Consider the following 23,566-nt stretch of genomic DNA (forward strand, 5'->3'; position numbering starts at 1 on the left):
AGGACCAGCATGGGCCATTTTTGGAAGTTAAACTAAATTTTGACAAAATATTAGAAGATACAAAGTTTGGACCAAATTGGTTACCCCGCATACCATTTTAGTGACATTTCGAACTGAAACTAAGTTTGGACAAAATATGTCGATGGCCAAATTTCCGACCAAATCGGTTGACCAGTTCGAGTGCTATAGGGCGCTCCAGCCACAACACATGTTGCCATAGGGGTTTTTACAATTTTCGGGCTATTTTCTCAGGAAGTATTGAGTAGCCGCTGAAAAAACTTGTACCATCGTAAAGGGGGTGAGGGAATGCAAGTCTTAAAGTGAACTGATCCCAAATTTTGTGTGGGATGTACCCGAAGGAGTGGACAAATATAGGCCATATTCGAAGCTGATTAGGATGTCCAAAGTATGGACCAATTCGGCCACTGCCTTCAAAAGTTACCGTACGAACAATTTTTCCGAACATTTTTGAAATTTTGTGGGGGAGGTACCTGAAGGAGTGGACCGATATGGCTTATCTTCGAACTTTAACTATATTTGGACAAAATATTACTAAGGCCAAATCTTGGACCCAATCGGCAGATCCGTTCGAGAGTTATCTTGCAATCCAACCACCTCACACGGTGTCATAGGGGTTTTGTGCAACCTTCAGGCTATTTTCTCAGGAAGTATGGACTTGCCCCTGATGAAACTTGTACCGCCGTATGGGGTGCAGTGAATACAAGTTGCTAAAACAAAAATCAAAGCGATTGGAGAGCAGGTCCTAAACTGAACTTATCCGAAATTTTGTGTGAGAGGTACCCGAAGGAGTGGACCGATTGAGTCCATATTGTAACCCCATCTAAGTCTGGTAGACATTTCACGAGTTGCAAATTATGGACCAAATCGGTTACTTCCTTCAAGAGTTATCGTACGTACAAATTTTCCGAACATTTTCGAACTTTTGTGGGGGAGGTACCGGAAGGAGTGGACCGATATAAGCCATTTTCGAACTTAAACTAAGTTTGGACAAAATATTACGAAAGCCAAATTTTGGACCGAATCGGTTGATCCGTTCGAGAGTTATCGTGCTCTCCAGCCAGCCAGACAGACGGACGGACATTGCTCAATCGACTCAAAATTGTCTGAAGCACATTTCGTCCAAACATACTTGGGGTCTAAAACCATTATTTCGATAAGGCACATTTTGCCCGTATGAAAGTGTATATACCCTCGTTAGCATAAATGCTGAGTGTATAATAAACCTACAATTGTAAACTTTGACCGCGATTTATTTAAAAATCCCTCCAGTGATTTTTTTCTTGTTTTTTAATTTTTCTCATCTATGAACATTGCTGTTTCAGAATCCGCAAAAATGTCCCAAGTGTAAGCGGTTTTCATTTAAATTTATTTAAGGTGCAGCCTGCATGACATTGTTTTATAAGGAGGCGATAGATACAGACAGTGCATTGTCCCAATTTGAAGTTCTATATTTCAAAAATGGTAAAACCTACGAAAATATCTTTAGGGCCAATCTTGTAGAGAATTTTCAGTGCTACAACATTTTCTCTAATCCCATTTCGACAGGACTTGCTGTTTCCAAGCAAAATCACAAAAACCTAAAAAGTCTTAAAAATTTGAACTTTGACCGTGATTTATTTGAAAATCCCTCCGGCGAATTTTTTATACCCTCCACCATATGGAGGGTATAATTAAATTTGTCATTCCGTTTGTAACACATCGAAATATTCGTGGGAGACCCTATAAAGTGTATATATTATTGATCAGCATAAAATTCTATGTCGATTTAACCATGTCCGTCCGTCTGTTGAAATCAAGATACAGCTCGCAATTTTAAAGATAGAGAGCCCATATTTGCTACAGAAGTTTTTATTACTTGCAGGATCGTTGGTATTGAAAATGGGATGTATCGGTCCACGTTTTGATATAGCCCCCATAGAACAGTACCTCCAGATTTTCGGTATTTTGAAGGGTTTAGCTTCATTATCACACCGAAATGGCTGAAATTTGGTACGTAGTCTTCTTTAGGGGTACAAAAATTTCCCCCAGAATTTTGTCGGTATCGGTCCATGCCTTCATATAGCCCCCATAGAACGGCACCTCCCGATTTTCGGTATTTTGAAGGTTTTAGCTTCATTATCACACCGAAATGGCTGAAATTTTGTATTTAGTCATCGTTGGGTGTATAAAACTTTCCCCCAGAACTTTGTCGGTATCGGTCCATGCCTTCATACAGCCCCCATACAACGGTACCTCCTGATTTTCGGTATTTTGAAGGTTGTGGCCACAATAATCCACCGAAATGGCTGAAATTTGGTACTTAGTCTTGGTTGGGGGTATAGAACTTTCCCCCAGAAATTTGTCGGTTAAGGTCCACGCCTTCATATAGCCCCATAGAGCGGTACCAGCCGATTTTCGGTATTTTAAAGGTTGTGGCCACAATAATCCACCAAAATGGCTGAAATTTGGTGCTTAGATTTCATTGGTGGTATAAAACTTTCCTCCACAAATTTGTCGGTATAGGTCAACGCCTTCATATAGCCCCCATAGAACGGTACCTCTCGATTTTCGGTATTTTGAAGGTTGTGGCCACAATAATCCACCAAAATGGCTAAAATGTAGTACTTAGTCTTCGTTGTGGGTATAGAATTTTTCCCCAGAAATTTGTCGGTTAAGGTCCACGCCCCCATATAACGGTACCAGCCGATTTTCGGTATTTTAAAGGTTGTGGCCAAAATAATCCACCAAAATGGCTGAAATTTGGTGCTTAGTCTTCATTGGTGGTATAAAACTTTTCTCCAGAAATTTGTCGGTATAGGTCCACGCCTTCATATAGCCCCCATAGAACGGTACCTCCCGATTTTCGTTATTTTAAAGGTTGTGGAAACAATAATCCAACGAAATGGCTGAAATTTGGTACGTAGTCTTGGTTGGGGTATAGTATTCCAGAAAGCTAAACACAAAGCAGTGAGATTTGGAGATACTTTCTTAGTTCGGCTTATTGAACAAATGTTCTGTAATGGATCAGCTAAGTAAGTAAGTAATGCGATGGACTCCATCACATTGTATAGGGGCAACCTATGAATTGCATGATTTTTTAGTTAATAATGAAAAGTAACTGCTGGTCCTATAAGAAATGATCCTACATTTTATGTGTAGTTGATATTCTACTTAGTCTTGGTTGGGGGTAAATTCGTCGGTATAGGTCCACGTTTCGATATAGCCCGCTTAGAACGGTATCTCCCGATTTTCGTAATACTGAAAATTGTGACGTCAATGTCCCACCGAAATGGCTGAAATTCGTTATTTAGTCTTCCAAGAGTTATAGAATATTCCAGAAGAGTATTATCAGTATAGGTCCACGTCTTCCTTTTTCCCCATAGAAGCGTACTTCTTGATTTTCGGTATTTTTTAACCACATTCTCTTACCGAAATATAGGAAATTTGGTATTTAGTCTTCTTTGAGTCTAAAAGCTTTCCGTCAGAAATTTTTCGGTATAGATCGACGTTTTGAAATAGGCCCCATAGAACGGTGCCTCACATTGTTTTACCGAAATTGCTGAAATGTAGTATTAAGTCTTCTTCATACACGAAAGGAAACTAATTATTCCATTTTACTTCAATACAACTTGTGGTGGAGGGTATAACAAGTTCGGCCCGGCCGAACTTAACGCCGTTCTTACTTTTTTTTATTTATTTATTTATTTTTTTTTTTTTTCTTTTTTTTTTTTTTTTTTGATATCATAAAGAAAAAAATTATTATCGTAGAAAAATTTTAAATTCTTGAAATTCTGGAACAGAGCATATAATTTATTACCATGTTTGGAAAAACTAAATCTGAAAATTTGTAAAGATATTTCGAATTTGAAGTTTTAAATCCATATTTCTTAAACGGTGAAGTTTGTCACCGTTTACTATCCAAAAAAAATAGAACTCTTAATGTGTATTTCATGTTTCCACGCAGCAAAATAAATTACATTTTGCACTTACTTTTCTCCTTGCAATATTCCCTTCCCAGGAGTTCAAAATGGTATTTTAAAAAAAAAAAAATAACGAAACATTATTATGCTAAAGTCATAATGTTCGATTTAAAATTTATTGGTGCGACGTGATTATAATTCATGGCGGCGGCCGTGTCTAGTGATGCCTATTTTTAAGTGTAATTTATTTTTGTACTCTTTGTCTTTACTTTTGCGTTGATTTTCGCTATTCTTTTAAAAGAAAAGATGCATAGACACCACACCCATTTTTATTGATACAAATAATGGGGAAAGTCTATGTCTGCAGAAAGGACGTTTTTTGGCTTCTAGAAAATGCATATTCATTGAAATCAATAGCCATCCATGCAAGTGATATTGGTGTCAGAATGTGTCTTCACTCTCTTAAATAGATTTAGTGAGAGGAGGGTTGTTGCCAGTTTTTTTGATTGCATTTGCAACTACCTTACAAAATAATTGTTTTATTCTCAATATTTAAATATGAAAGGAGCAGCCATTATTGTTATTTCAACCATCATTAAAACTATAAGCAAAGATGCACACATACATATGTATATAGTTAAAATGTTATCCTCCACTGCATTTTGTTGTGTTTTGCAAGAAAATAACGCCTTCTTGCAGGTGGAGCTCTTCGGTTCTTTGTTTATTGCCGGCTGCATATTGTGCGCAGACATACCACACCTAAAGGAGTTTTGTTTAGATACTTTTTGTTGTATATAAATACATACTAACAAATAATATGTTTTGCTTATGTATTTTATATGTTTTCTAAATAAAAACAAAATACACAATAAACATTAAAACTATCCCCCGTTCTAAACGACTGCGTAGAAAATGCAATTTTATAGATGAGGAGAGATTGTGGTTAGGTTACGGGCATTTGCAGTTAAGATGGATTCTAAAATAATAGACACAACAAATTTGCATTGTTGTTTTTTAATTAAAATAATAGAAAACACACCCTTCGAATGGGAGGAGTTTAAATTTCACAATAATATTTGACTTTTTTTTTTTTTGATAAATAAACAGTGATCAACATTTTACACATTTGTTTATATAAGGATAGCGGATATTTAAGATGTCTAGTGGGTTTATATACCCAAGACCGGCAACTGAAACTCTGATGGAAAAAGATAACAATAGTTTTCATGTACATATAAAATATTAGAAAGAGGAATGTGGGGGGGGGGCGTATACGTTCTGTCAAAACGTATACGAAATGGTGACTACTTCTAGCAACTGGAACTTCTAAGAGGTTTGCTCCATTAACCCAATCACTGCGGTGGTTCCATATGGAACCACTTGTGTTATTTCACTTTTTGGAAGAAAAAATCTACATATTGAACATATTTATATTAATATTAGTATTTTCTAACAGCAAAGCATTACAGCTGTCTATTTGCTTCTATATTTCGGTCATTCTGGTTCCAATTCTTGTCCTAAAAGCAGGACAAAGTGAAAAAATATGAATTTTTTCACAAAACCTTCGCAGGGATTGGGTTAAAGTATAAAACGTAGTTGCCAATAAAAGTTTTGGTGACCATAAGGTATACAAGCGGTACAAAATTTCTACACGATATGATGAAACCAGACTATAAATTTGATTAAGGCACAATATTTAAGACAAATTCAACAACAAAAAACGAAATAAAATTCTCAAAGCTTTAGTTATTACAAGAACACTACTCGGATTGATTTTTATACCCTCCACCATAATATGGAGGGTATAATTAAATTTGTCATTCCGTTTGTAACACAACGAAATATTCATCGGAGACCCTATAAAGTATATATTTTTGATCAGGGTTAAATTCTAAGTTGATATAACAATGGCCGTCAGTCCGTCCGTCTGTTGAAACAAAGATACAGCTCGCAGTTTTTAAGATAGAGCTTTGTAATTTGGTATAGAAGTTTCCATTACTCCAAGGATATTTGGTATTGCAAATGGGCTATATCGGTCCACGTTTTGAGATAGCCCCCATAGAACAGTACCAACCGATTATTAGTATTTTGAAGGTTTTAGCTTCATTATCACGCCGAAATTGCTGAAATTTGGTATTTAGCCTTCGTTGGGGGTATAAAACGTTTCCCCCAGAATTTTGTTGGTATGGGTTCACGCCTTCATATAGCCCCCGTAGAACGGTACCTCCCGATTTTCGGTATTTTGAAGGTTGTGGCCTTAATATTCCTTCGAAATGGCTGAAATTTGGTATTTAGTCCTCATTTGAGGTATATAAATCTTTCCATATGAAATTTGTCGGTATAGGTCCACGCCTTCATATAGCCCCCATAGAACGGAACCTCCCGATTTTCGGTATTTTAAAGGTTGTGGTCTTAATATTCCTTCGAAATGGCTGAAATTTGGTATTTATTCATCGTTGGGGGTATTCAACTTTTCCCTCTAAAATTTTCGGTATAGGTCCATGCCTTCATATAGCCCCCACAGAACGGTACCTCCTGATTTTCGGAATTTTGAAGGTTTTAGCTTCATTATCACACCGAAATTGCTGAAATTTGCTAATTATTCTTGCTTGGGGGTATAAAGCTTTCCCCCAGAAATTTTTTAGTACAGGTCCACGCTTTAATACACCCCCCAAAGAACAGTATCACCCGATTTTCGGTATTTTGAAGGTTTTAGCTTCATTATCACACCGAAATTGCTGAAATTTGGTAATTAGTCTTCGTTGGGGGTATAAAACTTTCCCCCCAGAATTTTGTTGGTATGGGTCCACGCCTTTATATAGCCCCCATAGAACGGTACCCCCCGATTTTCGGTATTTTGAAGGTTATGGTCATAATAATCCATTGAAATGGCTGAAACTTGGTATTTAGTCTTCGTTTGGGGTATTCAACTTTCCCCTCTAAACTTGTCGGTATAGGTCCACGCCTTCATATAGCCCCCATAGAACGGTATTTCCCATTTTTGGAATTTTGAAGGTTGTGTCCTCAATATTCATTCGAAGTGGCTGAAATTTGGCATTTAGTCTTCGTTGGGGGTACGAATTTTTCCCCAGAAATTTGTCGGTACAGGTCCACACCTTAATACAGTCCCCATAGAACGGTATCACCCGATTTTCGGTATTTTGGAGGTTTTAGCTTCATTCAATTTTGTATTAAGTTTTCGTTGGCGGCATAAAACTTTCCCCCAGAAATTTTTTAATACAGGTCCACGCCTTAATACAGCCCCCATAGAACGGTACCACCCGATTTCGGTATTTTGAAGGTTGTGGCCTCAATATTCCTTCGAAATGGCTGAAATTTGGTATTTAGTCTTCGTTGGGGGTATTCAACTTTTCCCTCTAAAATTGTCGCTATAGGTCCACGCCTTCACATAGCCCCCAAAGAACGGTACCTCCCGATTTTCGGAATTTTGAAGTTTTTGGCCTCAATGTTCATCCGAAGTGACTGAAATTTGGTATTTAGTCCTCATTTGAGGTATAAAACTTTCCATATGAAATTTGTTCGGTATAGGTCCACGCCTGCATATGGCCCCCATAGAACGGTACCTCCTGGTTTTTTTTTTTTGCATTTTGAAGGTTGTGGCCACAACAACCCACCGAAATGGCTGAGATTTGGTATTTAGTCTACGTTGAAAGTAAAATCCTTCTCGACTGGATTTCGTCGGTATAGGTCCACGTTTCGATATAGCCCCCATAGAACGGTACCTCCCGATTTTCATAATTGTGAAAGATGTGACATCAATATCCCACCAAAATGACTGAAATTTGTTATTTAGTATTTTATGGGGTTATAAAAAGTTCCAGAAAAGAATTATCAGTAAAGGTCCACGTCTTCTTATATCCCTCATAGAAGCGTACCTCTTGATTTATGGGATTTTGTAGGTTTTAACCTCATTATCATACTGAAATATTGGAAATTTGGTATATAGTCGTCTTTGAGTCTAAAAATTTTACGGCAGAAATTTGTCTCTATAGATCGACGTTTTGATATAGCCCCCATAGAACGGTACCTTCCGAATTTCGGTATTTTGAAGCGAGAAATGGGTTTAAAGTGGATTGAAGTGCAACAGTGTTGAACTTTTGTGATGGGAGTGCATGATGGAATATTGATCTAAGATTGAGAGTCCCTCCTTTCAATAGTTTGTCAGTCGGCTTTTGGACCTGTTTCGAAGAAAGAATGGAGAGAATGAAATTATAACGTTGAAATGGAGATCTTAAAGATTACTTGTACCGGTAGTGTATGAAGGATTGGTCCTAAATATTGGAAGATTTCGTGCATTTCTCTCGGAAATTATTGGCTTCCCCTAGAAAAGAGAAAGAAATAACTCTCGAACGGATCTGCCGATTCGGTCTAAAATGTTGCCTTCGTAATATTTTGTCCAAACTAAGTTTTAGTTCGAAGATAAGCCATATCAGTCCACTACTTCAGGTACCTCCCCCCACAAAAGTTCAAAAATGTTCGGAAAAATTGTGCGCACAATAACTCTTGATGGGAGTGAAAAATTTGGTGCATACTTTACATATCCTAATATATCTGCCAGATATAGATATTTTCGGATATGGACTATATTTGTAAACTCCTTCGGGTACCTTATCACACAAAATGTAATGCACGTATCTCTTGAACGGGGCAACCAATTTGGTTCCAACTTTGGATCACCCAATATTTGCCCAACTTAGTTTAATTCCTAAAATGGTCCATATCGGTCCTATCCATAGGGTACTTCCCCCACAAAAATACAACATTTGTGTCTAAGTGCAGTTTAGGGTCTGTTCGAAGATCCTTTGGAAATGTATACCGATGCTGTTCGTTATGATCCTGGTTAAAGCGATATTATGTTTTGCGTGGACAAGTCCATGCTTCCTGGCATACTGGTCCAAAAGTTATACAATGACCCACTGAAATGACTAGTGGGCGCGCAATATCTTCGAAAAAATATGATTCCCAAAATAAGATCAACTTCCATAATGGACAAAGTCGGTCCATTCCTTTAACACGTTCGCGGACGCATTCATTTTCATGGTGACGTAGGATGACGTGAATGCTATAGCATTCACATGCAAAGTCAATTTTTAGTCATTAACTTGTATACAATCGCATTTTTTGTGATTTATGTACATAATACGACTCATTTCATATATATCCATAATATAATAAATAAATAATTATAATAATATTAATAATTAATATATACACAAAAATTCTCGGAGTTTTTTTGCGTTCGCGAACGTTTTAAGTACCTCCTCCGCAACACTTTAGAACTAATCCACATTTTGTCGGCAATTCTAAAAAGACCCTAAATACATTCGATCTGTCCGTATATGAAAGTTTAAGTTTGCATAGGCTGAGGGTATATCTCTGTCGGCAAAGCCGACTGATACTTTTTTACTTTTTTTAATTTATTAGTCAGCGGATTTAAGTAGACAAAGTAGATATAACATTTTCGGAAAAAAAAAATAAAAACATTCTAGAACTTTGGTGTGTATACATTTTGGCGTAAAGTATACGCTCTCCACTGATTGATACCTCTCAAACACGAAACTTTCTTCTTTTTTGGCCTTTTTCTTTATAATTGGCTCTTTCTTCATATGTGGTAATAAGAAGAACCTTTTTGGTGCCAAATGGAAATTATTATTTTATTTTTATTATCCAAGTTGTTAGGGCCACAACAAAATATTTCCAATTATTTCGATCTAAAGCTAATGTTTTTATTTCATGATTTATTGTTGTTGTTGTAGCAGCATGAAACCTACGTACAAGGCATAGGTTTGATGCTGGGTTGGCAGCCGCTGGCCGAAACACTATGGTTTCGGGTCAATCCGGTACGAAAGAACCAGCAGCCGTGGGATTTTTTTCATGATTTATTCGCCTTCATCAACTCTTCTAGAAATAAGTCGTCTCCACGTTAGCGTGGATCTGTGTTTACGGCTTTCACTCAAAGGCTTCTTGGCAATATTCCGTCTTGTTTCCTCAGTATATGACCATTTGATCGCCATTTTGGCGAATGCCTAGAGACTATTCTTGAAGATATGTTCCGTGTTTCCAAACGACAATATGACCAACCAAATATCACATTCTTTTTGTCCTAAAATCACTCAAATCCGAAAAATGTATTAGTTTTTATACCCTACACCACCCTGTGGTAAGGGTATTATGTGTTAGTGCATTTGTATGTAACATGCCTAAGGAAATGAGATAGGCCCATAGTTCCTTCTTGGGATATGCATAGAATCACTTTCTGAGTCGATTTATGCATGTTCGTCCTTCCGTTCGTTCGCAACGTACAGGTCGCATTTATTGTTCGATTTGGCTGAAAATTGGGGAAGATAATTTTTTAGCCTAATGAAGAACGCTATTGCTTTTGGTGAAACTTCGGTTCAGATTTGTATGTAGCTCCCATATATATTTTTGGCCGATTTGAGGTATTTAATGCACCAAACACACTGTATCTGTCCAATTTTGATGAAATTTGGAATGTGTTACGGAATTTGGTCTATAAATAAAATGTGCCAAATTATATCAAAATCTGTTCAGATTTGGATATAGCTCCCATATAAATTTTCGCCCGATTTAATGTATTTGATGCACCAAAGACGCTATGTATGTCTAATTTTGATGAAATTTGGAATGTGTAACGGTGTTTGGTCTAGAAATATATGTGCCAAATTATATCGTAATCTGTTCACGTTTGAATTTAGCTCCCATATATATTTTACCTATTCACAGAGGTGTAGGGTATCATATAGTCGGTCCCTCCCGACTTTGATCCTTTCCTTACTGGTTTTCTGTAGGCTTCTTCTACAAACATGGGTTATTCATACGGTAAAATTGTATTCTATTATAGAGTACAACTCTATATTTCGGATATCCACACTCTATTTTTATAATAAGCTGTGTTCCTTTACTTACCTGAAGTTACCATTTTTACCATTTGTTACCATTTTTAACCTGCGAGGCGTTCGTTCCTTAATCCCAAAAAGTAGTAAAACTAGCAGCAATTTTTAAGAGAGTCAGAGAGGCCTTTCTCTTCTACCACAGGCTACCAGACAAATTTCTGCAGGTAAAAAATGGTAGAACTGATTTTTCAACATTTGTTTGACGATTATTTCGCAATGAAGAAAAAATGATCGAAAAAACAGAAGACAAAGGCGAACGCTGACAAAACAAAATTAAAAACTGTGAAATAAAAGAAGAAAATTGAATTTTTATGTTTCTTTTTGACATTGCTACCAGATCTACCGTTTTTCGTTCCTTTACTTTTCTGGTAAAACTGGTCATGAGAGAGCAATTTTGACAGTCTTCTCTTTTACCACTTTTACCATTAAGAAAGTAAAGGAACAAACCTATAATATATTTATTCACTATTTTCCATTTGGATGGATGTACTCTATGTTCACAACTTTATTCACTGAAGTTGTTTTGTCAATAGATCTAACGGAATATATAATAATGCATTACTTCTACAGATAAATTCTGTCTGTTATTGAAGTCTGTTCTGAAGAAACATCAGATATTTCCTACATCTTGCGCGGAGATATTTCTGGTTGTGTTTAAGTTTTAAGTGTTTTTTCAGAACATTTTCTCCAAAGAGTCCATAGAAATGTCTATCACTTCATTCCCTTTGCATCAGTTAAGATGTCATTTAAGTAATGAAAACTACTCTCTATTGAATTTTTAGTACGCCATTCACAGTGTAAACTGCACACCGCATAAAAAAGAAACAAATTGGCCACGCCTCTAATACAAATGCACTTTAAATAAACACAAAAAGCGTTCCAATTGGAGAAAATATATTTACTACACAACCAAGTCATAAAATGTATTTATTACACTTAACTTTGTTATTGTGCAAAATTAATAGAGTAACGGGAAGAAGTCATACTAAATAATATTGTTGCTTTTTAGTTAGTCCCACACTTGTATAAACACAACATACTTTTATATACATAAATAACAACACTATACAAATGCGGTTTTGTAAACACAACATTTTTTCTTACAGCAGTTACAATTACATACATACTCCCGCATCTTCCTACATCATGCACCGACAAAACTAAACAACACGACAAACATTCTCTCGTTGTAAACCCAACAGTTATTCTCCTTGCAATTTCCATTAGTCTCCTTCCGTTTTATGCACTATCTCCCTATATTTCTATGTAAAACGGATGTGGTGCTCATTGACAAAACATTTTTATTAACTCTCGCTCTCTCTTTCCGTGGAAAATGGAAGTTAGACTCATTACTCAGACAACCGGTAATAGGTCTCTATTACTCTCTCTAATAAGAATTGCATTGTTTTCCTTTGACAATGGCACTGCGCATGACATGCACTTGTTTACCACTATTATTGCACTTGTAGTTGTGGTATGTGGTTGATGTTGTTGTTGTTATTTTCTCCCTAGACCTTGTGCACAACCCATTTTGCATAGTTTTGATGGGTTAAGAATTAATGGGATGATGTTTGTAGGGGATAACGTATTGGATTTGTGAGGTGATTGTAGTTGTAATAAATGTTGCTACTTCTTTACTCTCATAATCTCCCTTTATTTATATAAATATTATGGTGTTGTTTTATTTACTAGGAGTCGTTTAGAATATTTCTGTTGCATTTTATCAAACGCCCATTATTTCGTTTTCTTTTCGTTGGTTGTGTTGGTCTGCTACTGTCATTGGCTGTCAGCAAATGACTTTAATGTGGGCGTGTATTCTAACCTAACAAAAGGCTTCGTTATTGGTCGTTAAAACCATTGGAAGGCAAAGTAGCATCTAACATGCTTTGTTATTGTTTTTCAGATTATTTGCATTATTATACCTACATATAAATATGTAAATAAATATTTTATTTAATATTTAAGTTGCATCATAGACAAATAATATAAAAAAGAATGTTAGGAAAACTCTCATTCAGCCTGGCTGAATAGGGTTTTCCATAGGAAAACTCTCATTCAGCCTGGCTGAATAAGGTTTTCCATTGGAAAATTTGCATTCAACCTGGCTGAATAGGGTTTTCCATAAGAAAACTCTCATTCAGCATGGCTGAATAGGTTTTTCCATAGGAAAACTCTCATTCAGCCTGGCTGAATAGGGTTTTCCATAGGAAAACTCTCATTCAGCCTGGCTGAATAGGGTTTTCCATAGGAAAACTCTCATTCAGCCTGGCTGAATAGGGTTTTCCATAGGAAAACTCTCATTCAGCCTGGCTGAATAGGGTTTTCCATAGGAAAACTCTCATTCAGCCTGGCTGAATAGGGTTTTCCATAGGAAAACTCTCATTCAGCCTGGCTGAATAGGGTTTTCCATAGGAAAACTCTCATTCAGCCTGGCTGAATAGGGTTTTCCATAGGAAAACTCTCATTCAGCCTGGCTGAATAGGGTTTTCCATAGGAAAACTCTCATTCAGCCTGGCTGAATAGGGTTTTCCATAGGAAAACTCTCATTCAGCCTGGCTGAATAGGGTTTTCCATAGGAAAACTCTCATTCAGCCTGGCTGAATAGGGGTTTCCATAGGAAAACTCTCATTCAGCCTGGCTGAATAGGGTTTTCCATAGGAAAACTCTCATTCAGCCTGGCTGAATAGGGTTTTCCATAGGAAAACTCTCATTCAGCCTGGCTGAATAGGGTTTTCCATAGGAAAACTCTCATTCAGCCTGGCTGAATAGGGTTTTCCATAGGAAAACTCTCATTCAGCCTGGCTGAATAGGGTTTTCCATAGGAAAACTCTCATTCAGCCTGGCTGAATAGGGTTTTCCATAGGAAAACTCTCATTCAGCCTGGCTGAATAGGGTTTTCCATAGGAAAACTCTCATTCAGCCTGGCTGAATAGGGTTTTCCATAGGAAAACTCTCATTCAGCCTGGCTGAATAGGGTTTTCCATAGGAAAACTCTCATTCAGCCTGGCTGAATAGGGTTTTCCATAGGAAAACTCTCATTCAGCCTGGCTGAATAGGGTTTTCCATAGGAAAACTCTCATTCAGCCTGGCTGAATAGAGTTTTCCATAGGAAACCTCTCATTCAGCCTGGCTGAATAGAGTTTTCCATAGTTTTCCTTCAAAGCATTCCAAGCCAAATTAAAACTCCTATTCGTCAAAGGGAATTTTGAAACCATATCTTTCGCTTCGCCACAAGTTTTCTTCAATAAGTGACATAGCCTTTCTATGTCACTCAAGCGCTTGTTGTCAATAAACAATGCAGAAAAAAGATCCCTAAACTTAGGCCATGAAAGAAAATCGCCATTGAAAATATCAACATCACATGGTGGAAGGTTTAAACTATGGAAAACATTATCATTGTATGAAGCGTATACTTCAGCTGATGATCTAGTTATATTCAAACCTTCAGGAACAGAAAATCTTTCGCCAGAAGTGGGAGAAGAATTCAATGACCCAGCTCTATGTTCATCAATTTTCCGATTGATCATTGCAATTGTATTTATATACGCCTTGAAAGCTACCTGATATTTACACTCTGCTGATGTAATGCCATTGGGATCGGGTTTATCAGCAGTTTTTAGGAAATTAAGACATTCGTCAAATAACTCTTTTACTTTTTTCCACATTACTTTAAATTCGGCGGCCTGAGCTTCAAGAATATAGATATCCAGATCTTCATCTCGGAGAGAAGTGAAGTTGGAATCAAACGTAATGAGAGCATCTGTAGCTCTGATGAAACAGTCTAGAGGAGTAACCGACATTACGATGAAAATCGAAATAAAATTTGAATGAAATCGAAAAATTTCCTTTCCAAAATGTTCCAAAACAACCTGACTTAAAGAAGTTGTTCACAATGCACGAAAATGCTATAATATATTAACTTGTGAACTAAAGTTTAGCAAGCCAACGTCGTAAATCTAGGTTGATTTTCGTTAAAATCTGCCAAATTCAAAGTGTTTGTAAAATTTGTATCGAAAAATACACTCTTTTTTATTTTAATGTACCGAAAAATACAATAAAACGTACCAAATTACCAATGTAAAACGAAAAATAGTAGAAACTTCTCAAAAACCCCAAAAAAATTTGAAATAAACCAACAATTGTGAAAATCGGTATCGAAAAATACCCAACTTTATTTTTAATGTATCGAAAAATACACCAAAATCCAAAAAAACTGCAAAATATTCTTTTCCAAGTGTATCGAAAAGTCTCTAAATTTTGTTTAGTACACAAATGTATCGAAAATACACTATTTTTAATTTATTGTACCGAAAAATACAATAAAAAGAAAACCCTATTCAGCCTGGCTGAATAGGGTTTTCCATAGGAAAACTCTCATTCAGCCTGGCTGAATAGGGTTTTCCATAGGAAAACTCTCATTCAGCCTGGCTGAATAGGGTTTTCCATAGGAAAACTCTCATTCAGCCTGGCTGAATAGGGTTTTCCATAGGAAAACTCTCATTCAGCCTGGCTGAATAGGGTTTTCCATAGGAAAACTCTCATTCAGCCTGGCTGAATAGGGTTTTCCATAGGAAAACTCTCATTCAGCCTGGCTGAATAGGGTTTTCCATAGGAAAACTCTCATTCAGCCTGGCTGAATAGGGTTTTCCATAGGAAAACTCTCATTCAGTCTGGCTGAATAGGGTTTTCCATAGGAAAACTCTCATTCAGCCTGGCTGAATAGGGTTTTCCATAGGAAAACTCTCATTCAGCCTGGCTGAATAGGGTTTTCCATAGGAAAACTCTCATTCAGCCTGGCTGAATAGGGTTTTCCATAGGAAAACTCTCATTCAGCCTGGCTGAATAGGGTTTTCCATAGGAAAACTCTCATTCAGCCTGGCTGAATAGGGTTTTCCATAGGAAAACTCTCATTCAGCCTGGCTGAATAGGGTTTTCCATAGGAAAACTCTCATTCAGCCTGGCTGAATAGGGTTTTCCATAGGAAAACTCTCATTCAGCCTGGCTGAATAGGGTTTTCCATAGGAAAACTCTCATTCAGCCTGGCTGAATAGGGTTTTCCATAGGAAAACTCTCATTCAGCCTGGCTGAATAGGGTTTTCCATAGGAAAACTCTCATTCAGCCTGGCTGAATAGGGTTTTCCATAGAAAAACTCTCATTCAGCCTGGCTGAATAGGGTTTTCCATAGGAAAACTCTCATTCAGCCTGGCTGAATAGGGTTTTCCATAGAAAAACTCTCATTCAGGCTGGCTGAATAGGGTTTTCCATAGGAAAACTCTCATTCAGCCTGGCTGAATAGGGTTTTCCATAGAAAAACTCTCATTCAGGCTGGCTGAATAGGGTTTTACATAGGAAAACTCTCATTCAGCCTGGCTGAATAGGGTTTTCCATAGGAAAACTCTCATTCAGCCTGGCTGAATAGGGTTTTCCATAGGAAAACTCTCATTCAGCCTGGCTGAATAGGGTTTTCCATAGGAAAACTCTCATTCAGCCTGGCTGAATAGGGTTTTCCATAGGAAAACTCTCATTCAGCCTGGCTGAATAGGGTTTTCCATAGGAAAACTCTCATTCAGCCTGGCTGAATAGGGTTTTCCATAGGAAAACTCTCATTCAGCCTGGCTGAATAGGGTTTTCCATAGGAAAACTCTCATTCAGCCTGGCTGAATAGGGTTTTCCATAGGAAAACTCTCATTCAGCCTGGCTGAATAGGGTTTTCCATAGGAAATCTCTCATTCAGCCTGGATGAATAGGTTTTTCCATAGGAAAACTCTCATTCAGCCTGGCTGAATAGGGTTTTCCATATGAAAACTCTCATTCAGCCTGGCTGAATAGGGTTTTCCATATGAAAACTCTCATTCAGCCTGGCTGAATAGGGTTTTCCATAGGAAAACTCTCATTCAGCCTGGCTGAATAGGGTTTTCCATAGGAAAACTCTCATTCAGCCTGGCTGAATAGGGTTTTCCATAGGAAAACTCTCATTCAGCCTGGCTGAATAGGGTTTTCCATAGGAAAACTCTCATTCAGCCTGGCTGAATAGGGTTTTCCATAGGAAAACTCTCATTCAGCCTGGCTGAATAGGGTTTTCCATAGGAAAAATCTCATTCAGCCTGGCTGAATAGGGTTTTCCATAGGAAAAATCTCATTCAGCCTGGCTGAATAGGGTTTTCCATAGGAAAACTCTCATTCAGCCTGGCTGAATAGGGTTTTCCATAGGAAAACTCTCATTCAGCCTGGCTGAATAGGGTTTTCCATAGGAAAACTCTCATTCAGCCAGGCTGACTAGGGGTTTCCATAGGAAAACTCTCATTCAGCCAGGCTGACTAGGGGTTTCCATAGGAAACCTCTCATTCAGCCAGGCTGACTAGGGGTTTCCATAGGAAACCTCTCATTCAGCCAGGCTGACTAGGGGTTTCCATAGGAAACCTCTCATTCAGCCAGGCTGACTAGGGGTTTCCATAGGAAACCTCTCATTCAGCCAGGCTGACTAGGGGTTTCCATAGGAAACCTCTCATTCAGCCTGGCTGAATAGGGGTTTCCATAGGAAACCTCTCATTCAGCCTGGCTGAATACGGTTTTCTTTGAGGAAAACTCCTATGTAAACACCTTTTAGTTTCATTGATGTTTTTACAAACTATTTTCGTACTTTCTAGAGTTTTGGCTGTTCTATTTTCACCATTCCCTTTCATTGTTCTTCATTCCAGGCAAACGTACGTTCGGCAGCTCTCTTATGCTCCACAGAGTCTTCAATACTTACCATTAAGGCTGCTAAGGAAGGTGCCCGCAAGGTATTGATTGTCAGTTCAAAGGGCAATCTCATACATGTGCGAGATGCATCTTCGGGTTTGTTGTTAAGGACCTTTGATGTACCCGATTGCATAAATATATATAGTATATTATTGAATGATGGACTTCTCTATTGTGGTACACAGAAAAAGGAGATACGGAAATATGATTTTGTGGTAAGTTATAAAGAAGAGACCCAGCAATGAAAATATTTTAATTGGTTCAATTTTAATTATAGTCTGGTGCCCCAAATGGCTCCATAACGTGTGGCAATGGTGCCGTTAGTATGCTCATGTTTAGAAATAAATACATGTTTGTGGGTTGTTATGATGGTTTTATTTATGTCATTGACAAAGAAACTGGACGCCAAATAACACGCTTGACTGGATCAGGAAAAATGATATTGACACTGGAAATTGTTGGAGATAAGGTAAGAGTCAAATAATAATCTCTTCTTTATTATAAAGCTAATTGTGTGCTAATTTTATTGTTACAGGTCATTACTTCTGCCAAGGATGCTAGCATGAAAATAATAAATATACCCACATTTTGTTTAACAGATTCACTTTAAGCTCGTTGTGAATCTCAAGCCATAGGCCAGGGAAAACAAAACAACGGTCAACCTAATCTAATTATCAAGGAAATTAACAAGAAAGGAAATCTTTAAACAATTTGTTCATACATATGTAGTATATAATAATTCAAATGTATAATTTTTTATTATTCAATTATTATTACTGTTTTGTCGACTTACAATACTATTTTAGAATTTAATTTACATTTGCCGGAAATAATGTATACACTTTAAGAAATTTACAATCATAACATTTTTGGTATATTCTATATACCAAAATACATCATTTTTGTTCTTAAATACTTACATACATACGTATATATATTTTTGTTATGTATAAAACACTTTCAACTCAATCATGTAAAGTTCAAGAAGAAAAGAAAAAAGAGATGAGATAAGGAGATAATAAGATTTTGTAATTTGAGTAATTTATAATAAATAAACAATTAAAAATCTTGAGGCTGTTGTGTCCTGGATTTTTAATATTTTATCAATGGCCCAAGTGAGTAACTCGTGTATTCAATTGCATGTGATGTAATTTTTGATTCAATGTTTGAATATGATCCTTAAGGTAAGCTATTAAATCAGCCTGGAATACAAAAATATGTCATTAGAAGGAGGAATATATATTATATTCTGTTTTTAATTCTACCTGTTTCTCCAAGAGTTCTGCCACATTACCTCCTGGCTGCATAAGACCCAAAGAACCAGCAGATGAATTTGTTCCCATTAAAGCATCAGGGGAATTTGCATTTTTGTTAAATTTATAAACTTTGACTGGAAAGAAATGATAAAATCGTTATACATAAAGCATCAACAGTTATCGTCGTCTCTTCTGCTACCAATAGTGGTTGTTATTAAATCTGTCGGCAACAACTTTTCTATAATGAAAATTTGGCGGTAACAAATTTTCTATAACGAAAAGTTAACGATAAAACTTTTCTATGACGAAAAGTTTAATACTAGAAATTAGTCGACAACAGCTTTCCTTTAATGAAAACTAGTCGATAACGGCTTTTCTATAACGAAAAAGGTGATAACGAAAAGTTGTCGATACGAAATTTTATTTAACTAAGTTGTCGATAACAAAATTCCATAACGATAAGTTGTCGATAACAACTTTTCTATAACGAAAAATTTTCAATAACGACTTTTCTATAACGAAAAGTTGCCGATAGCAACTTTTCTATAACGAAAAGTTGTCGATAACAACTTTTCTAAAACGAAATGTTGTCGATAACAACTTTTCTATGATTAAAAGTTATCGATAACAACTTTTCTATGACGAAAAGTTGTCGATAACAACTTTTCTACGACGAAAAACTGTCGATAACAACTTTTCTATGACGAAAAGTTGTCGATAACAACTTTTCTATAACGAAAAGTTGTCGATAACAACCTTTCTATAACGAAAAGTCGTCGGTAACAACTTTTCTATGATTAAAAGTTGTCGATAACAACTTTTCTATGACGAAAAGTTGTCGATAACAACTTTTCTACGACGAAAAGTTGTCGATAACAACTTTTCTATAACGAAAAGTTGTCGATAACGACTTTTCTATGATTAAAAGTTGTCGATAACAACTTTTCTATAACGAAAAGTTGTCGATAACAACTTTTCTATAACGATAAGTTGTCGATATCAACTTTTCTATGACGAAAAGTTGTCGATAACAACTTTTCTATAAGGAAAAGTTGTCTATAACGATAAGTTGTCGATATCAATTTTTCTTTGACGAAAAGTTGTCGATAAAAACTTTTCTATGACGAAAATTTGTCGGTAACAACTTTTTCTATAACGAAAAGTTGTCGATAGCAACTTTTCTATAACGAAATGTTGCCGATAACAGCTCCTCTATAACGAAATGTTGTCGATAGCAACTTTTCTATAACGAAAAGATGTCGATAAAAACTTTTCTATGACGAAAATTTGTCGATAACAACTTTTTCTATAACGAAAAGTTGTCGATAGCAACTTTTCTATAACGAAAAGTTGTCGATAACAAAAAGTTGTCGATAACAACTTTTCTATAACGAAAAGTAGTCGATAACAACTTTTCTATGACGAAAATTAGTCGATAACAGCTTTTCTATGACGAAAATTAGTCGATAACAACTTTTTCTATAACGAAAAGTTATCGATGACAACTTTTCTATAACGAAAAGTTGTCGATAACACCTTTTCTACAACGAAAAGTTGTCGGTAACAACTTTTCTATGACGAAAAGTTGTCGATATCAATTTTTCTTTGACGAAAAGTTGTCGATAACAACTTTTTCTATAACGAAAAGTTATCGATGACAACTTTTTCTATAACGAAAAGTTATCGATGACAAGTTTTCTATAACGAAAAGTAGTCGATAACAACTTTCCTATAACGAAAAGTAGTCGATAACAACTTTCCTATAACGAAAAGTTGTCGATAACAACTTTTCTATAATGAAAAGTTGTCGATAACAACTTTTCTATGTCGAAAATTTGTGGATAACAACTTTTCTATGACAAAAATTTGTCGATAACAACCTTTCTATAACGAAAATTTGTCGATAACAAATTTTCTATAAAGAAAGCCTGTCGATAACAAATGTTTTATAACGAAAAGTTGTTGATAACAACTTTTCTATAAGGAAAAGTTGTTGATAACAACTTTTCTATAAGGAAAAGTTGTCATTAACAACTTTTCTATAACGAAAATTTGTCGATAACAACTTTTTCTATAACGAAAAGTTGTCGATAACAACTTTTCTATGACGAAAAGTTGTCGATAACAACTTTTCTATAAAGAGAAGTTGTCGATAACAAATTTTCTATAACGAAAATTTGTCGATAACAACTTTTCTATGACGAAAATTTCTCGATAACTTTCTATAACGAAAATTTGTCGATAACAAATTTTCTATAAAGAAAGCCTGTCGATAACAAATGTTTTGTAACGAAAAGTTGATAACAACTTTTCTATAAGGAAAAGTTGATAACAACTTTTCTATAAGGAAAAGTTGTCATTAACAACTTTTCTATAACGAAATTTTGTCGATAACAACTTTTTCTATAACGAAAAGTTGTCGATAACAACTTTTCTATAACGAGAAGTTGTCGATAACAACTTTTCTATAACGAAAATTTGTCGATAACAACTTTTCTATGACGATAAGTTGTCGATATCAATTTTTCTTTGACGAAAAGTTGTCGATAACAAATTTTCTATGACGAAAATAAGTCGATAACAACTTTTTCTATAACGAAAAGTTATCGATGACAACTTTTCTATAACGAAAAGTTGTCGATGATAAGTTTTCTATAACGAATATATAAAATGTTCTATAAAATGTTTTAAAACGAAAAGTTGTCGAGAACAACAACGAAAAGTTGTCGAGAACAACTATTCTATAACGAAAATTTGTCGATAACAACTTTTCTATAACGAAAAGTTATCGATAACAACTTTTCTAAAACGAAAAGTTGTCGATAACAACTTTTCTATAACGAAAATTTGTCGATAACAACTTTTCCATAACTAAAACTTTTTATCTATATCTAGTTCTCCATAACTAAAATTTGTCTGTACCAACATTACTAAAAAGAAAATTTGTTGGTACCAACCTTTTTATATTGATTTCTTTTCAAAAGTCCGTATTCTTTGACTTCTCCTAGACAATAATTCCAGAAACTTACCAATATAACATCCATGTGTTGTCATCAAAATAAATGTTTCCGATAATTGGAACGCTACAATACATGTTATGGGTGTAAACCATGTATTCCACATTACACTATCGTAATAATGATGTAGCAATGCCTGGACCAATAACAGCAGAGTATTCCATGCAGAGACAACATTCAAAGCAACACCATTATGCATAACCATAGAACGATGAAAATCATGATAACCATTCATTCTTAAATCATTATGACGTTTGCGAATTAAATGATCGAAAAGCTAAAAGAAAGGGAGTGCTTAAAGAGAAATCACGAACAGTAAGAAACAGGTACATACAAACGTTATCAACCAAAAAGCAACTCTCAAGCTTGTCATTATAAAATAGGCTTCACCTCGTTTTTCCTCCGGCCATGAGACGGCCAAGATAATGCCAACAAAAGAAAAGATTACGGACACACATAGATGGATGCTGTAAGAAAAATAATGACGGGCAATTATTTCAGAATTTTTATAGTCATAAATTTGAGGTAGGTCAGTCCGGAATATTTGGAATAATGTAACATGGATATATATGGTTAATATCAGCAGATTTTGAGAGAAGTATGTACTTCTAATACGTTTTTAAGGTCATAACGGGTAAGTGCTCATATTTTACGAACTTTAGAAAGGAGTGAGTTGGACTTGTAGGATCTTGGTCAAACTCACTCCTTTCTGCAGTCGAAAAATATGAGCACTACCGTTATATTATTGTTCTGTCACTTTCCATGACATTTTTCAGAAAAAAGAACTCCGCAAACATGCGAAATTAAGTTTTTATCTTATTTGTAATTCCATTCATATGTATATTATGACTAATGGAGCACGTTATCGTTAAACATTTCATTAGTTGCAAAAATTTAGGGAAACTACACAGAAAGTCAAGAGATTATCGGGTATGTTCTGAGACACACTTCACCTCTCACTTCACGCCTCAAGCATTTTCCCCCCTATTTACGCTTATTTATAGGGTATTTTACGGACGGACTACGGTGTACTCTTCTTTTTATATAGCTTAATGTTAGCCCCGAGAAATTCGCAAAAAAATAGGATTAAATGGGGTGAACAACATGCTTGAGGCATGAAGTGAGAGGTAAAGTGTGTCTTAGAACATACCCATATAATGAACTCCACTCACCTAAAAACCGGTATAGTTTGTAATTTTTTGAAATATCCATCACCGGAAGAAGATAGAATAGGTTCAACATCAGCCATGATTCTTGAATCGCCCAAAGTTTCGTCCATATACTGAGCACCCTAAATCAATAAAAAAAAAATACAGTCAATCAAATCTATAGGAGTTCTTATAGGGAGAATAGTCTTACAGATGCACTTCCACTTCGATTCGGCAACAAACTAGCCATAATCAGCAAACAAAATGCCGACAACCAAACAATGCACTTTTATTTTCTACCCTGTTTGCTTTTTGTTATGTGCTACTTTATCAATTATTTATTGTATAAATGCGTCAGATGACTCACAACAACTAATTTCTTTTATTTACATATATATGGGCAAGGAGATAGAAAGAATATTGACTTCTTTATTGCAATCTTCTATTTTTTAATTTATCAAAACAAAAACTAATCAGACACAATCATGGCGAACGGCGTTTAACGAATAAATACATACGATTGGGCAAATAAAGACAACGTTGACGGC

General features: G+C 35.9%; 2 protein-coding genes across 3 annotated transcripts in view; one reads left to right on the plus strand and one right to left on the minus strand.

Annotated features, from left to right (window-relative positions):
- The window catches only part of LOC141395310 (uncharacterized), a 162,034-nt gene extending 143,318 nt beyond the window's left edge, over positions 1–18,716 (plus strand). For both annotated transcript variants that reach the window (XM_073970973.1, XM_073970981.1), the window contains exons 5-7: positions 17,555–17,812; positions 17,875–18,066; positions 18,133–18,716. In XM_073970973.1, coding sequence (XP_073827074.1) covers positions 17,555–17,812; positions 17,875–18,066; positions 18,133–18,207 — 525 coding nt within the window. In that variant the 3' untranslated portion in view covers positions 18,208–18,716. The remainder of the gene's footprint in view (positions 1–17,554; positions 17,813–17,874; positions 18,067–18,132) is intronic.
- LOC141395324 (transmembrane protein 192) lies at positions 18,299–23,566 on the minus strand. Its single transcript, XM_073970994.1, has 6 exons — positions 23,230–23,566; positions 23,043–23,161; positions 22,205–22,337; positions 21,883–22,147; positions 18,863–18,987; positions 18,299–18,799 (listed from the first exon to the last, which is right to left on the minus strand). The coding sequence occupies exons 1-6, from the start codon at positions 23,266–23,268 to the stop codon at positions 18,701–18,703; spliced, it is 780 nt and encodes a 259-aa protein (XP_073827095.1). The 5' UTR covers positions 23,269–23,566; the 3' UTR covers positions 18,299–18,700.

The sequence above is a fragment of the Musca autumnalis genome, unplaced genomic scaffold, assembly GCF_047663935.1.
Source record: "Musca autumnalis isolate F117 unplaced genomic scaffold, ASM4766393v1 scaffold_1, whole genome shotgun sequence".
Taxonomy (NCBI): Eukaryota; Metazoa; Arthropoda; class Insecta; order Diptera; family Muscidae; genus Musca; species Musca autumnalis.

Coding starts and splice junctions, on each gene's coding strand:
- LOC141395324 (XM_073970994.1), bottom strand. CDS start 23,268: ATGGCTAGTTTGTTGCCGAATCGAAGTGGAAGTGCATCT. Junction 22,148..22,204: donor CTTTTTGGTTGATAACGTTT/GTATGTACCTGT, acceptor CCTTTCTTTTAG/CTTTTCGATCATTTAATTCG. Junction 18,988..21,882: donor AACACATGGATGTTATATTG/GTAAGTTTCTGG, acceptor ATTTCTTTCCAG/TCAAAGTTTATAAATTTAAC.